This window comes from Dermacentor silvarum, chromosome 9, assembly GCF_013339745.2.
Source record: "Dermacentor silvarum isolate Dsil-2018 chromosome 9, BIME_Dsil_1.4, whole genome shotgun sequence".
NCBI lineage: Eukaryota > Metazoa > Arthropoda > Arachnida > Ixodida > Ixodidae > Dermacentor > Dermacentor silvarum.
Window position 1 is genome coordinate 105,710,700 of NC_051162.1, and position 17,612 is coordinate 105,728,311.

The 17,612-nt window shown below is 45.7% G+C and overlaps 1 protein-coding gene across 4 annotated transcripts in view; it reads left to right on the forward strand.

The window, feature by feature from the left end:
- Window positions 1-17,612, forward strand: part of LOC119464065 (TBC1 domain family member 15) — a 76,015-nt gene that overhangs the window by 3,383 nt on the left and 55,020 nt on the right. For 2 of the 4 annotated variants that reach the window (XR_005194383.2, XM_037724885.2), the window contains exons 1-4: window positions 617-765; window positions 6,451-6,540; window positions 8,059-8,221; window positions 9,502-9,742. Coding sequence is in view for 2 of the 4 variants with exons in the window: in XM_037724885.2 (XP_037580813.1) it covers window positions 649-765; window positions 6,451-6,540; window positions 8,059-8,221; window positions 9,502-9,742 (611 nt within the window). In the remaining 2 variants the exon portion in view is untranslated. Of the gene's footprint in view, window positions 1-555; window positions 766-6,450; window positions 6,541-8,058; window positions 8,222-9,501; window positions 9,743-12,156; window positions 12,933-17,612 lie in introns of those variants that run through there. The other 2 variants (XM_037724886.2, XR_005194384.2) reach the window with 2 other exon arrangements.

Genomic DNA, 17,612 nt, shown 5'->3' on the forward strand with positions numbered 1-17,612 from the left:
TGCAGAAAAAGATTGCAAATGTAAATTCGGAACGAATATTCATTTCATTATATCCGTGTTCATTATACTGAGGTTTGACTGTATTGGGAACTGTTCCACTTTATTCGGCGTTGTTCCGTCTGCTTCTCCTGCTTTCCTTTTAGAATTGTTTCTTGCTTTTTACTGAATCAAAGTTGTCTCCTGACTGGAAAAAAAAAAATAACAGGCGAGCACTTTGTAGGTAAATTACCTGGCCTCTAAACAGTGGTGATGCAAGAACAAATTTGTCCTTATCAATCTGAGGCCAGGCATCGCTGAAAACCTTATCCGCATTGCGAAAATAGGTGGTTGTACACGTCCTCATTTTCTTTATTGCAACCATGTCTACGTCATTTGTGCAGCTCATTTCTTTTTTCTTACTTTTTTTTTTCACTTTTGGTGGCCACACATACAAGCGTGAGTCTGACGCATGCTGGAACGCTGTGTTTGTTACATATCTGGGGGGGTCGTGGCTCTTGCGCTGATAAGGTAAAACGAGATTGTTGAGCTTTGTGACAGAGGTTCTCACTTTTGGACAGTGCGCGTGCATGCTGCCACTGGCCTGAAAAAAAAAAAAGGATGGACGTCTGGGGTCTCACTGGTGAACGTTTTCAGTGCTAGACTTGCTTGATGTGGTTGTTTATGGCTCTCACTGTGTTGCCCATTGTGGTTTGGAATATGTGGACACGTGCTGGGGCCAAGGCGAGGCTGAAGCGTCTGCCATCGTTCTCTCCCGACTCTGATCCGGTACGCCGAGGAGAATTGGTTTCCTCTTAGTTTTCTAGTGGTAGCTACTAATGGCTTCTTTTCAGTTCTTGATGTCTGTATAGGTCTGTCTAGTGGTCACATTGCACATTACACGCAACCTATGCATGTAATGTACCTGTGCCGGAACCAGCACAACGGTTGTCAAAATGCTTCTCCACGACTCGCAGAAGTCGTAGAGCACTATCAGTAGTGAAGATGATGTGTGACAAAGATTCATCAGGGGTTTATTATTATCATTGCTTACTTCCTGCATTGCTTTTGATTATCAGAAAACCAAGTGGCAAACACATTGTGTATTAGAAGACTTGGTGTGTTAATGCATTGGTTTCTGTTATGATGTGTACATAATATTTACCTTTATTTAGTAAATATGATAACTTGTGGCTCTAAATAAGTTTACTGCTCTAACATTCAGTAGAACTTAAATACAACAGTTTCCGTTCTAATTGACTCAGCTCTTTCTGAAGGAAAACATTTCTGTATTGCATGTGTAATTGGAACTTAAATATAGGAGTTGAACTTCCTAACTAAATTAACACAGCAAGCTGGGCGAGTTGGTAACTGAACTCGCTCGTATCATCTACTTCCTTTGTCTTTCGTCCGGGTAGCGCCGCCCACCCCTAAGAACATGCTCCTAAGTAAAGCCTCCTCAAGAATGGCATAGATTTTTTAAAGGCCACATTGTCCCAGTGCAGTATTGTCACCCGCTGATGAGCGTTTCTTTATTTACAAATGCAGAGTATGAGTTAGCTTGCTTCCAGTGACATTGGCACATGTGCAAGCACTTAGCATCGTGATGCATGTGGGCCAGCAGTCCCCTCTGAAATAAATGCTTCATAGTAGCTGGCAGTCAGGAGAGTTGCATTTCCACACTCTTCAGACCCAAGATATTCGTGAGGAAGCTCTTTTGTTGTGGTCACACGTGAAGGCTGTCATGTTAAGTTCCAAGCCCGAGAACACAGCTGCAAGGCAGGGGGGGCACATTTTATTAAAACGGTTATTGCATCACAGGGATAGAGCCACTAGTTCAATTGCAGCAATAACTTGAAACTTCTTTTCCATGAAGGAGTCTGTATAGTACGTACATGGGCTTCTGGGGATTGTAGTTTGGGAAAGACCAAACAGCTCATGCCAAACTCGCGGCCATGTTTGCAATAAAGAAGACATTACACTGGAACAAAAATTTATGCTCGAGCACAACAACTTTCATGTGCTTTTAAAGCCTTGTATGCCTGTCAAAATGTTGTATTTGTCGTAGAGCAATGCCTGTCATAGTGGTCTTAGTCGTTGTGGACTTTGGCCGCCAAGCCTCAGGTCATGGGCTCAACACCCGGCTGCAGCGACTGCATTTGGATTGAAGAGGAATGCAGAAATGGGGGCCACAGTGCTTCGATTTAAAGGCTAACTGTAGTGAAATTTTGGACCACGTACCAATTCTGGTTTCAGATAGTTCAGACGTGGAGCAGCCTCCGCATGCAATTTTATGTTTGAAATACTAGGGGAAGAGTCACGAAAAGCTCGCAAAAAATGGAAGATTTTGATGCCGAAACTGTAAAAAAATGCCACCATTGCCACTCGCCGGAAGTGGCGCATGACAGAAAACGCGCGGCTCCTCTGCTGACCTACAAGATGAGGCGGTGCCTGTGGTGGGCTGAAAAATCTCAGAGGCGATGTGCTTGGAATTATGTTGTGTCTGATAAAACCAAGCGCATGTGTTGTCTGCTTAGGTGCTGTTTAAAGGCTGGTGATAAGAAAACTGGAGCGTTATCGGTACTGCAGCTTTGCCAAAATGGCGTCGATAGTATGGACTATGAATTTGTTACCAATTTAGGCAAAGTGAAGTTCTGTTGAAGTCAGCATTGAAGTGCACACTGCAGAACTCCGTGAACTGTAGTTAATCTGGCGCCCTGCACTGTGATGTCCTTAGCTCAAGGATGGGGTAATGTAACCATTTGACTCCACTTTGATTCCTTTAAGTTATCTTGGTACATAATCAAGCAGTAGCCCACCTCTGTTATCAACACAAAAAAAAAAAAAGAATTTCATACTGGACCTTTCGAAGTGTAATAAATTGGTTCCCTATGTTCAGCTTTGCTGCAATACAGTAGACTATGCGGTGAAGCATATCTGCCGGGCAGTGAAGCGTACTAAGAGTGGAAAAGGGGCACCGTAACAGGGCCAAGTGTGCATTGTACATGTGTGCACACGCTGCCTCCGGTCACAGTATGAACGAGACATCTAATTAGTGTAACCGAGATGTCTAATCAGAGGCATCGTAACAGGGCCAAGTGTACGTTGTGCATATGTGCACACGCCGCCTCCGGTCACACTATGAACGAAACGTCTAATTAGTGTAACCGAGACGTCTAATCAGAATACACGCATTGGTTTGGCATTATCTTCTGTTTACGCTTCCTCTAGTCATTGCAGTAGTCTACATTTCTAATTTGTGCATTGTTTTACTTACGGGTTCTTTTATTAACTTCCTGCATGCACAGTGGCAGTTGCATCATGCTTTGCTATTCATTAACCTCTTTGTTTCTTTGACATTAGTTAATGTATTGTACTGCACTAAACTATTGCCTAATTTTTCCACAGAACAAGTAGTTACTTCCAACACGCAGTTCTGATGTATACGTGTATGCAGCCACTTTCCTGCACAGCAGCTATTTGATATTCGATTAGAAAACATTTGTCACCATTCGCCTTGAATTTGCTTCGAACTCAAAATCCACTGTTCACATATGCCTAGAAACAACATTTACTGTATTTTACAAAACAAATTGTTTGAATTATAGTTTAAAAACAGATTTACAAAACAAACTGTATTTTATAATGATACAGTTTATTTTCTATTCTTTCTTGTGCCTTGCACTGAAAGGCCAATCGCAGCAAGTAACAACTGCATGGCAGCATCCAAGCCAATGACAAAGGCCAAAAACAATGGAAAATGAAGCGTGTTGTTACAAATACGGCTCCATATCTGTTAAAGTGTTAGTGTCTACAAAGTATTATGTAGCAAATGGCTATCAGTGAGACAACCATGAGCCTCTCGAAAGCAAAGCATAAGTGTTGAATGCTATGAAAAGTACATCTACATCTGAATGGGTATGGCTGTTATTGTTGGAACAAATGATCACTCTAAAAGGCGCATAATTTTTGAGCTTATTTATTAATAATGTGTGCATGCACCTAGTTTTTCGGTGAATGTATGTGTGAGGCTGGGCAGCCAACTAGTGGGATAAAAGCTAATACTTCATAACTATAGCAAAGAACATTTGTAAATGAATAGCAGATAATGAGCCTCTGGCAAATGTGTAGCAACTAAGCTAAGCGCATACGCACAGTGAGGTCATAGAAGGGGAAGTGTCATCACGGGAGCAAGTTACTACTAAGGCACATTTGGCAAGCTGGAATGTTTCAGAGGTTGACTAGACAAAATAGGGGGTAAACTAGACAAAACAAGCCTTGCCCCATGGTCCTGTTTGCGAAAACAGTGGGGTTACAGAGTTAAAGAGGAGGAAGAGTATGCTATACTTCTTGACAGCATGACATGTGACTGCATGCACTTTGTTCAGTTCCCGACATTTTCTTTTTTGTTTAGCATACCTTGTGAATCTTTCCAGTTAAAAAGAAGTGTCAGATCCATTGTAGCTATCACACTTCCGGGGGCCTTCAGGGTGTGCTAAGCTATTAGACAGTTTTAGTTTAGCGTTAGCGTAATAGCGGGGTTACGGGAAATAGCGTTACCGTTCCGCAAACGAACTTTGCAGAAAGAGAGTTTTAGTATAGCGTGATAGCGTAGTTTACGTGCGGGACGCTATTCCATTACGCTTTGAATTTCGCATACACAGGGCACCTAATTCTATGTGTGTGTGCGTCCGGAAAGTGCAATAGGCAGCGCAATGGAAGCCAGGAGCGCGTTGTATTTTTACTTCACATGTCCGTCGATCTGCAACGAAACAGACAAGCAGTACAAGCTGTCTACCATAGCCTCCGAAATCCTCCCGTCTCAGAGACCATATGCCGTCGTCGCGCCTATCTTCCGACTTTAGCAACAGATGGAGCTCGCATCTCAGAAAAAAATTTCTCTGGTTAGGCTTAGGCGCGTTCGAAACGAGAAGCGATCTCGAAAATTCCTCAAGATTAGCCATAACACTCTCTCGGCGAAGCGGCATGAGACTAAGCAAAAGCCGTTTACGCAGTCATTTGCTACGAACGAAATGAATTCTACAAAAACAACGCCAAATTCAGTTCGAAGCGGGCGACCGGGACAGCCGCCATGTTTTACGTACACTACGTACACCACGCTAACACGGTAACGTTAACTCTGAGAAATAGCGTGCGCACGGTAAACGGTATGGGTCGGTTAGCGTTCTGCGCATGCGCACTTCGATCCCGCTATTCCGGTACGCCCGCTATTCCGGTAACCACGCTAAACTAAAACTGTATATTGTTCAATAGAAGGGGACACCAAACAAAAAAAATCGAACTGCTGATGTAATCGTTAACCATATCGGTTAAACTTTGTAAGCTTTTTGGCAAGTTGCAAGCCGTATAATTCAGAAGTCAAATGGGAGAATATCAAAAAGTGAGAATGAAAATACACTGCTCAAATATATTTTACATCAGGTTTTAGCCATAAAACTTACTCTTATAGGAGCAGAATGCAAAAAAGCTTGTGTACTTAGATTTATGTGCATATTCATTGAAGAGCTTCCAGGTGGTCAAAAATAATCCGGAATCTACCACTACGGCATGCCTCATAATCAGATTGTCGTTTTTGCACTTAAAAGCCCAAAATGTAACTTTAATTTAAACTGACTTCTCATTGATTTATAGGGGCTCATGTTCGCCATGGATTGATACCAAAAAGCATAGTCTGCATTCCTTGCTGCTGGGAAAAAGAAAACATCTGGCAGTGGGAGGTTAAAGTAGTATTTTTTGTAGGGGTGTTTGAATATACGAATGGAGTAGTCTCTGCAATTTTCAGTCTATTTGAGAATTCAATATTTGGAATAGTCAGATATTTGTTTCAAATAAAAGGGATAACAACGCTTACTGGAGTCTGAAAGGAGAGCGAACGTAAGTGAGAACTGTTTCAAACGATTCTGCTGCAGGAAAGTCATGGTTGATGAGCATAGGGACGAGTTCCTGAGCGAGCGCATGAGGCGTATGACTTCTGCTCAATTATTTCCAGTCATTAAATAAAAATTGTTCACATTTAGGCAGCCTCTATAAAAATTTGTTGTCACAATTGGTCGTTCGGCCAGTTTAACCACGTTTGCATTCCTCTGAAACAGTGTGTGGTGCTTTAGTTTCATACTTTTCTTGTTCAGTGAGCACAACGCTGCATGCTGCATGTGCTGTTAGGGCACCGGTGTCATGGGGCCCCAGCTGAAAGCAGCTGTTTCTCATTTCCAAGCATCTTAGTTGTGTGAAGGTTCAATTGTGAAGGATATTACATTGATGCGTCAAATAATTTATGTGAGCCTCATTTTTTTTTACTTAATGGGCTCTGCACAAACTTCATAGTACGCTTTGTTCAGAAATGAGAAAATATTCAATATTCGAATTGGTATGATTATTTGTATTCGGATCGATTAGGAACTTTCATCATTTGAACACCGCTAATTTTTCTGATCTGTTTCTTTTCTGATGCAGTTAACCTACACCCAAGACAATGTGTCCGTGCGCATGCTCAGTTCACGCGGCGAGGAGACGATATCCGGGAAGCTGGAAATCACAAAGGAGGTGAGTGTGGGGTGTCCTCTGCATTGCATTTCTGGTGATTCGGAAGTGAAGACTGCGCACGAGTGTGCTTGTGTATATTTCAATAGGGGTAAACTTGAACGAGTTGGTTCAGGTTAATTACAATGGTAGGGTAAAGGGGGTGCTGACACCAAAATAAGGACACACAAGTGCTGCACCAACAACTGACAGTTTATTGCACTCTGCAAAAGATAAGTATACAAAAAGCGTAGGCCAAGCCGTTCGAGAACACTGATTTGGCATTTGAGCAGGGTTATAAATGGAACCAAAATACTAAATTCGTGGTGTTTATTTGGAGAGCCTCAATGATTTCACATGTCTCTTGATCTCTGTGCCTGATTATGTTGTGTCCTTTCAAAAAAGGGCTTACAATCGCATGACCGACAATGCATTGACAGATCTGAAGAAGGCGTTCCCTTTAAATAGTTCTGCTGTCGTAACATTTTTTTTTTTCACAATCGTACAGCACAGGCACACTCATTAAAGGTACATTGAACGGTTAATTAAAGCATTATGTCTGCAATATTTCTTCGGCAATGTGGCAGACACGATTCATATGGCAAACGTGCATGCACAAAAAAAGAAACAATGTAATACCTTCATTTCATATTTCAGCTATCAGTAAAGATAGAATACTAATTAGGTTTTCTTTTAAGAGTGGCCTATGGTGTACATCCTGGTTTTACAGCTGCAGCTGTTAGTATTCTATTTGGCTGTCTGTGTGCTGGCATGTACATCCATACACCATGCCAAAAAAATAGCTAGTACGTTGCGCAATTTCCGTAGTTGCTTCAGTTACCTGCGCTGAGGTTGTTTAAGCGTCTGTTAAACATTCATAACAGTCAGAAAGCACAGTAACAATAAAGAATTCTAGTGCTAGCCTGTTTCATTTAATCTAACATTGCCATTCACCACTGCACACAGCAGGGACTCACATTCTCACATAGATGATTGCTCTCTCCTGTGGCTTTTAAGAACCCCTCTGCTTGGCCCGGCCTGTGATGTCATAGACCAACAGCCCATAGAGGCAAGCCGTTGGGTGGTTGTGCATTTATGAATTACTCCCATGTGAAAGCTTGCATAGATGCATACCTTTAGAATGGCAATGCTTTAACAAAAACGGAAGCGTTGATTGTGCCAGCCTTGTTTTCTCCACGTCATTGTCGCTCTGCGGCATTTTTGTCAGATGCCAACCTAGAAGGGTTACTACAAGAGCATGCAAAAAGAAGAAAAAGTAATGAATACATAATAGGCAGAGCGTTTCTATCGGTGCCACCCCAGCCAACAGGAAACGTTCACTTGAGGGGCATTGTGGAAAGTAAACATTGCACTCTCATATATCCATTACTGTTAGATCTCTTTCGAAAAATTTTTGTGGGATAATGCTCATTGAAAGGCATGGCATGGAGTAGTGGAATGGAGTATTGCAGACAGGAAATGGCACTTAGCCTCGCCTCACCCCTCGTCCTTGCCCTCTTTTATCTTGGCTTTGCTATTCAGAAGCACGGACATGTCGTGACGTGGTTGGCATACCCACCGCCATCGGCGGCCAAGGAGCAACCGCAGCGGTACGACGAGGACTCCGCCGGTGTCTGGGAGGACCTGACTGCCGACAGCGCTGTCTCGTACCATGTGGGGGGCAAGGACAGGTGCCGATCACCCGGTAGGTTTCTTAACCTGTGCGGGCTAAGTTTCCTGCCCTCGCTGTCGGGCTGTGTTTTTGAACCGTGAAGTGGCCATCAGTTTTTTCCCTAAACGACTTTTGGCACATATTTTCTGAGTTGTTGAAACTGCGCTGCAGACTTTTTGCACATACTGTATTAGCACCTAAATACGGATGTAATGGGAGGAACAACTTTCGATCTTTCGGAAATAGAAAGGAAAAAAAAAAAGGAAAGGAACATGTATATATACAGTGGGCTGTTAATTTGAGCAAGCTTAATTCAAACTTACGGTTTATTTGAACTGATGCTGCTGTGGTCCAGTTAAAATTATCTGTATTTCAGTGTGAGAGAACACCCGGTAATCCAAACGCGTAAGCATTTACAACAGTTTAATGGGACATGCCGTGCCGTGGACCGTGCCTTCAGCAGTGAGCCAACTCGCATGGTGGCGCATTGGACCGGTAGTCTGGCCGCGCTGGCTGCTCTTCTAGCTCCCGTTGCAAGTATCATATTTTGCCGGCCATAATCGGCATAAAAAAATTTTTTTTAAATGTACAGTAGAGTTGGGGTGCGGGTTATATGCGAACTTTTCCTTGAGGTGTGGCTTCACAGCAGCGGATATATAGCCTAGAAGTGTGGCTTCTCACGGCAGCACGTGCTGCGCTGCTGTGAAGCCACATTTTCAGACCGTGTCACTTGGGTTAGCTCGGTGCTCATGTACCGCCTAATGCAGCACTGCACGGAAGTCCTCCATTCAATTATACCTTCTTTTATTACGAACAAACTTTCGGGCCCCTTTGAGTTTGAATTATTAGTTCGCGTTATCTGGCAAAGGCCAATTTAAGGATCAGAATGACAAAAGTTTGGGCCCATAGAAATGCACAAACGCCTGCGGGACTTTCAGTCTGGATGGAATTAACCAATGAAAAATCAATATAACTGGAGTTAAGCCCGGATATATAGTGAAGCACTTGAAAAAGCTCGGGTATAGTGAAGGAATGGCATCGGAATAGTGAGGCATTCAACTCAAAACAGACTTCTAGGACTATCGGAGGGTATGAGAACTCTCTTGTACAGCTTCGCTGTCTTTTGTGTATGAGTTGGTCGGATCAAAGTACGTCCGCAATTTTTTAAGACTTGGTGTTTTTTTGGACGTTCGCCTAACGTGAAAAAAAAAAAATGGCGAGCTAGAAATGTTGTGTCAGTACAAGTTTAGCAGGCAACAGAGAGAAAGATGCGGTAGCATCCAAAGGGTTAATTGACGAGCCTATCATTTCAGACTCTGTGAAGATCAAGAAGGAGAACGGGACCTCAGCGGGTGACTCGCCCTCGCCTGGGCCACACTCCACCGTATCGTTTGAGGTGACCGACCTCACCTCGTACCGGTGTCGCCAGGTTGCCGACACGCACGAGCTCACGCTGAACCTGAGCGACGGCACGCGCCTCCCCACCTTCATTTTCATCGAGCGTCGTTACGAGCACTTCATTCGTGCCCTGCACGAACACATCTCCTTCAAAAGGTGAGCCAAGCATTGCCGTCTCGCAAAACTGTGTAGGCTGCATTTCCTTAGCTGTGTGCACGCTTTGTGTGAGTGAGAGCGAAGGGGCACGAGGTTCCTTTAGTTCACCATCGCGGACCAGGGGTGCTCGCCAGTTGAACTTGTTCACCGCAGTCAGCATTGGTTTCACTTTCACTCGCATCTCGCTCATGGGAAATCAGTTCTGCCTGCTAGGTGGAGGGTGGTTAAGAAAGGCAAAATTGTCATCCACTCGACTATAGCGCAAAGGTAGAAAAGTAACCCACTGCTTGGAAAGATAGCTTTGCAGTTGAAGAAAAATTTGTCCTGGTTTGATTGCCATTGTCTTTTCGGGCCTGTCATCTGAGCTAACCAGAAGGCTAGCAGATTGCACTGCGAGGTCGAATTAATCGATAACGCAAAGTACAGGGCCACTGAATATGGCAGAAGAATTCTGCAGAAGCCGGCAATGTAGAGGAAGGGTCACGAAAGGGAAAAATTGTCCCCCCACCTGGCTATGGCATGAAGCTACAAAGGAAACTCATTTGGATTTCTGTATGGGTTTTCCTTGTAGCTTTGTGTTACTTTTGCGTCGATGACAATTTTCCTTTTCACACATCCCGTTCAGTACCAATTAGAGGTGGTTAATTGGTGGTAGGGGGAGAAAAAGTGATGAAATTTGTTTCCGAAGGGGTAGGAAAATTTAAATGGGCCTGAAGAGAGCAATTCTTCCACAAATTACATTAAGTTGTAAATGCCGATGTGTGCCAATGGCCTGCCTGGGCTATCTTCCAAATGTTTAAAACGTTACTGCTTGTTACACTTATTGCAGTGTACCGTGAAGCGTGGTCGGCATTGACCGTAGTCATCATTAGGGCACTACAAAAAATGGAGACGTCTCGTAACTTATAAGGCAGGGGCACCACCTGGTGGTGGAGGTTGTTGCAGGTCTTTTTTTTTTTTTCTGAACAAGCGAGGTTCACTGCACTTCGTCACAGAAAAGGTTGACGTTTATATTTTTGAAGTGCTCTGAAATTATTCTTCGCGCCTGCCCATCATTTAGTCATGTCTAGAGATCTACGTCTCAGTCACTGCTGAGCTCATTGATTTGCTTAGATGGAATCAGTACTTAGCAGAACGGTGCAACAACCCTTGTGTTTGAGGTTTGAACTAATTAGAGCCCAGGGAGCTGAAAGATTGTTGACTCTCGTTACCGTGCCACTCATAGCCGTGTGTTTGCTTGCATTGTGAAAACACCTGTTATATTATTGAAAATTTAAGCATGTCGCTGGCCTACTTGAGTGTATTTGTGTGACTATTTGTCTAGAGTACAGTGCCCTGGCAAAAAAATTGAAGCTAGTGATTTACATGAAAGATGTGTGTGAATGGTAAGTACCGGTTTAGTGGGTGAGACAGCCGTACAAGTTGGTGAGCCATGGGAAGGGCTGTTGAGGTGGATTAGGGTTACTACATGTTCATCCTTCTAAATTTTTTCATGACTGCGAGGGGTCTTTAGCATAACATTACTGTTCTACTGTTACCGATGCCACCTGCTGCCAATTGCACATTCACAGTTTGCCACGTATGTGCAGTAAGACGGAAGTGGTAATGGTGACAGTAGAATGGTAACACTATGCTAAAATACTCTACTGTAATTGCAAAAAATATACCAAGTGGCATTGCTAAAACTTGGTCACCTTCCTCCTTTCCTAAAATCAAACGTATTTTGCTGGCAATGACTTTTGGAATTTTTCTTCAGAAGGTTGCATGTTGTGAGAAAACTTGGCATGTAGGATTTCGTCTTGCATGCTGCGTTATGGAGCAGTGCGTCAACATTGCCAGGTTGCTGCAATGTGGCATGGGCATGAACAAGGCATGAAAAGTACATCGAAGTACAGCCCGAAGTAGTTCGTCATGTGTTTCGGCGAATTGTTGCACACGGGAACCCCTCACGGTAATGAGGATGCAAGGAAACCTAAAATGAGTGTGGCACATTATTATTGTATGTTGTCCTAGCCATTCAGCTTATGGTGCAGTTACCTTTGCTCCGTAGCAGGTGAATGTTTCAATCAGACAAACAGCCAACTTGGTTGCATTGGCTTCCAACTGGCCTCGCCAGTGAAGCGAAGAGAAAGAAAATAATTTTGCAGACATTTTTTTTATCAAGGTGCACGTCGTCTGCTTCTCTTTAACAATTGACGTGACGGTGCGTCTCTAAACGACTTCGTCTAACTTCTGCTTCTATGCTGTACTCTTCTTTTTTTCCTCCCGACGAGCATTGCTTGACTGCGTTGGTGCCGTTCCGTCCCGTTTTTCGCGGCCGCCAAAGCGATTCGACCGCTAGCAGTTCGAGAGACAGACAGTAATTCCTCGCTTTCGCCGTCTGCTGCGGACCTTTTCCTTCCCGGGCCTTCAAGGAGCGACCCGGCGGACCCGTACTCCCTCGTCTATGCGACTCCACGCCAGGACATGAGCCCAGCCACAGAGCAAGTCGCCGAAAATGCTGCAAGCCATTCTGCGAGCCAACCTGCGAACAATTCTGCGAGCCATTCCAGCAGCACTGCAGACAGCACCACCACTACCTCTAGGCCTATTCTGGCGAACCCTCCGCACGCCATTCAGCTTTTCGTATCGCGGGCCCCGAACGTCATCGTCCAAAGCCAGCCAGATGGCCAGACACGGCTAGTGCCCCAGCAAGCCATGCGGCTTCTCCTAAGCCAGGGAAGCCATCCCCCGATCAACGGTCAGCAGTCGCAAGTCGCGCCGCACCCCGTACGACTTGTGGTTCAGCAGACGCCACCACCTCCACCGTCCCCTCAGCCGCAGTCTGTGGTGCCCTCGTTCCCCAGTGGCTTGGTCATAAGTGACGTGCGTAGCCAAGCCCCCGGCCAGTCCGGAAGCCCGCTTCCCAAGCCCCTCCAGGGTGTCCGCAGGAGGGGTCCGCACTGGCCTACGGAGGAGAAGATGGAACTGCTGGCGTTGCTGAAGAAGCGCCGGATGCTGATCAACCCTCGTCTGGCAGAGGGCATCACCAAGAAGGACAAGCTCGAGGGGTGGAAAGAGGTGACGGACATTCTGAACAGCCACCATCCTGGTGGCCGCTGTGTCGCCGAAGTGAAGAAACAGTGGCAGAACCTGTTCCTCAAGGCCAAGAGGGAGCGGCGGGAGCTTTTGAGCGATGGCTCAAAGAACGGTGAGTGAGCTGCCTCAGTAGGCTTCTTTTTACTACTATGCTTTGCTCGACTCCTAATTGGCTTTTACTTGTGCTGCACATGGCATTTGTTTGGCTGCGAAAATGTCCCCTCGAGCAATACGAAAGAAAACGCCCTGATTTGCCTTCAAGAGGCTATAGTTGCTGGATGTGCATGTCCCGCATAAAAGTGTTCCTTGTGACTGGATATCCAGTGTGGGAAAGCTACATGTTGCATATTAACATATATGATTCAAATCCACGCATCACATGTAGTTGTTGCTGAAGAACAAATTATACATTCTCTCTCGTATTGCTCGTGACTGCATGTAGTCAGCTGAGGTGACTCGCATGAAGAGTTCGTTCCAGATGCTCTTCATTAATACCTCGGACAACTTTTGGTGTAACGGTATAATGCTGATTTGATTCACCTCTCTTACATTTCTGTATTAAAGGTCTAGTTAACAGTGAGAAATGCTACCCAAAGCTTACTGGTAAACTTTCTTATTCACGTCTTTTTTCTATTCTCACCTTGCACTGGGATAAAGTGCAATAACATGCCAAATTTGAGGTCGGGCTAACCTTTCTTGCTCCCTTTGAAGTCTTATCTTTCTGAAGAAATTTGAGGCCTCTGTTCCGATCCATTAGGGGCCGCATTGTGTTGGTGGTGGAGTCCAGAAGCACATAAGATTGCTCCTTGCAGGCCTAGTTGGTTCATATCTGTAGAGATTAACGAGTACGAAATGAAGACGGGATTAGAAACACATAGGCCGCATGAATGTTTGTCCCATCTGCATGCTTCCAACCCTGTCTTTGTCTTTAGTTCACACTCATTAATCTTTCCAGAAGCACTTGTGCCCTGAAGTGTCGGCGAATGCTAAAAGTCTTGAAATCAAAATTAGCCTGGATAAGTGCACTCATCTTACCTGTATGAGCGATGGATAGCTATGAGCTCTTGGCTTCTTATGGCTGTGTGTGCATAACACAAATGGATGGGTCTTGCTATTTGAGGCCCTAGCTGGTTGCCTAAGGACAAAAACATACCGGAGCAAATATTCACAATAAGATGAGGCATGTGTCTGCTGGAGCAAAAAAAATCCGGACACCACTGAGTACATCCTAATAGAATGCGAAAGCATTCACCCAGCATGAACTATAGATAACCTACGCCTTCCAGAAGTGCTGAATTAACAGCTGATGGAAACTTTGACCAGTGAGCAGTCGAGATAAGCAAGAGACCCTTAGAGTATTGGTGGAAATAAATCAGGGAAGAGATCGTTAGGACCTGGTGTGTTACATGCATAGGCAACGGTACAAGTTAGATATATAAACTTTAATTAAGGAAGACAAAAAAAAATGAAGTTTCGCCTGAAAGGCAAAGCATCGATTGCGATAGCAAATTAGTGGACTGCTATACGAAGTAAGGATAGTAGTTTTATCAGCTGTATAAACTTGTAAACATGGGCATACTAACTCAATGAACAAGCATGGTGTTACGTGCACACAAGCAAACCTGATCACATCTCACTCGATGACCGTGGAAACTTGCTATCAGAGATGGAGTGAGTAAGCACGACAGCAGCAGCGAGCCGATTGACCTTCGTTCTGCATCTCGCTTCAACGTGAACTAAGCCGCAAAAACACAGCGCATGGCGGTCTGTGTCCCCGATGCAGTGGTCCAGAGTAGAACACGCTTCCTCCCCCCCTTTCCCCCAGAGGGTTGCGTGCGTTGGAACACGGCGCGCTTCCTTCCCACTTTCCTCCCTTGCGTGTGCGAGATTGAGCCATGATATCCGGCTCACCCTCGCACGCTTTCACTCTCACATACAGCATACGGTGCGCGGCAACAATTTTATCACCTTGAACTTTATACGGAACCTCACGGGCCGCGGCGACACCAACGGCATAAATGCACCTGGGGTGTCCATATCGCAATAAAAAGGTTAAGGAGATGCAGACACAATACTAGACTGAAAAGCATGTATAGATTACCTGATTAGCTCAAGCAGGCTAGGTGGCTATTTGTGACTGCTCTGTTTCAAAGGGGATGCCAATAGAAATCATCACATCATCATGAGACTCTACAGGCTTCTACATCAAAATGTAGAAGTTTACGCCTTGGTGACAAGGCTGCAAAACAACAGGCTGTGCATCCTGTGAGCTAAAGTGATTACAGTGTTGTATAGACAGTGTCATCATAAATACCGTATTTACTTGATTCTAAGCAGCCCCTATTTTTTCACGATCGCGATGCCCAAAGTGAGGGGGGGGGGTGGTGTGCTTAGATTCGAAAAATCTAAAATGACCCCCCCCCCCCCCTTCTTTTCATTGCGACATCACGACGAGATGGGCGTGAGAAATAAAATTTTATTTGGCAAACATTCAAACGAAAAATAGGTGCAGGCAATGAAGCCACCGCTTCTGTCGAATACTCAGTCACTCTCACTGCCACTCGAGTTCGTCGCACCGCTTGAACTGCTGCTCTCAGTATCCCACAACAGGTTGTTTTCCGTTCTGTCGAAGTGGTTTGTGATAGAACACTTCTTAAATGATTTGACCACAATGTCGACTTGGACCTGCTTCCACTCGTCCGAAATCCACCTTGTGATGGTTGACGGGGACGCTTTCTACAGCTTTCCCATTGGCGTCTTCTTCCGGCCAGGGTTCCGCACCCACTCTTCGTACTCCTGTCGCAGATTGACTTTGAAAGGTTTGTTGACTGAAACGTCAAGGGGTTGTGGCACTGGTGTCATGCCGCCCGGAATCACAACCAAGTCACAATTGCTGTTTCGAAGCTTGGTCTTTACCTCCGGGGTTAGATGGCCGTGAAACGTGTCCAACAGAAACATAGACCGCGTGCCTGCAGGTCTGCCAAGCAATGCTCCCGGGCGCTGCTGCCACACGACTCGAATCCTTCTGACATCAGATCGGCTGTCATCCACCCTTTTTCCTGGAATCTTACGATGACACCTTTGGAAAATAATTTTTTGGCATGTTTTTACTTTTGAGGATGATGTATGGCGGAAGCTTTTGGCCGTCAGCTGTTTTCCAGAGCATCACAGTGACACGCTGCTTCTCGTACTCTGTTGTCCTCTCCTTCACTTCTCGGGCTCCCACTTCATTAACTGTGCATGCCCTCGGCATGTCAAAATACACCGGCGCCTCATCGGCGTTGCCGATCTGGCCGAGCTCGTAGCAGTGTTCCCTGCGGAGCTTCATCACATACCGCTGAAAAGCAATAAGTTTTTCTTAAAAATCGGCTGGCAGCTTCTGGCAGATTGTTGTCCGGCGTCTCAAAGAAAATCAGTTTCTTCTCATCGTACGCTCCACCCAGCCCCGGCTGGCACGCAACACCGTGCGGGGAATATCCATTCTTGTTGCGATCTCCAACGCTTTCATTTGGATTGCATCGGCAGGGACAGTGAAGCCCCTGCATTGTTCACTGCGAACGAACTCATATACTTCTTCTTCTGTTTGCGGATGTCGGCTCTTGTGCGGTCCCGTGAACTTCTTACGCGTTGGGGTGCCCCTAATAAACTGGCCCCACTGCTTCCTCCACGTGATGATGCAGGCTCGGCCCACGCCAAATTCCGTGGTGGCACTGTGGTTGCCATTGTCTTCGGCAAACGCGATTGCAGTTTGCTTGAACTTCAAGCTGTAGGCAGACCTCTTCGAACTCATCACTTCGTTAGGGCTGTCAAACAACTGACACCAAACAAAAGGAGCGTGCACCTGCGATGCCCGCGAAACGTACCGAGCACTGCCGATACCAGGCCCACGGGACACCATGCTGATAAAGTTATCGGGGTCGCGTTCGGCCGGTTTTTGATGTCCTGTGCTGCCATCTGTCGTATAGCGTAGGAATGCACCAACGGCGAGCACGGCCGGACTGGAGAGGTACGCGGGCGTCACTCGTGGCCGGACTCGAGGCGCTTGGTCGTCACGAGTCCACGTGCCTCTCCAGTCTGGTCGTGCGGCGAAATCGTGCCACGGACACCGTGCCACCTCGGGACTCCAACGGCTACCGCTCGATGTGAGCTGTCTCGTCAAGTCTTGTCAAGATAAATGGGAGATGTGCAAGTTGCACAAAAATTTAAACTAAAGCTTAAAGGGCCCTTCACCAGGTTTGGGCATTGCAAACAGACAAGCTTGGTGTGTAGATTACGTGCTAACAAACGATCTTGCAAAATATCTAAGCATACAACGGCGCGAAAACAGTCAAATGTCGAAGGAAAGCCTGTGTGCCATTCCTCTTGAAAGAGCCCCTGCTTTCCCCGGACGATCAAGGTCACATGCATAAACGCCTCTGCGTAGAATGCACTGCCTGCAACATCACCGATTATGGCGCGTGACTTCGGTAAATCCTTTACAGAATGTGCAAGACCACCACTGAAAGTGAAGTGGTCCCTTGGCTCTGCTGGTGTTGCTCCTAAGACGGTGCGCTTCCTCTCTGCTTTCCTCCCTTGAATAAGTGCCGCCACCTCACTGCCATGATAGCAGTAGCTGTTGCTCCACTTAGTTCTTGCAGTGACAGTTCCTTACGGCTTATCCACTGTGGAGCCTCAGTGGCTTCAGTGTTCAGCTGCCGAGCATGAGGTCGGAGGTGCAATTCCTTGGCCAGGGCAGCCACATTCTGAGGGCGGGGCGGCACGCAAAAAGCATTTGCCCACTGGGCTTTGTGTG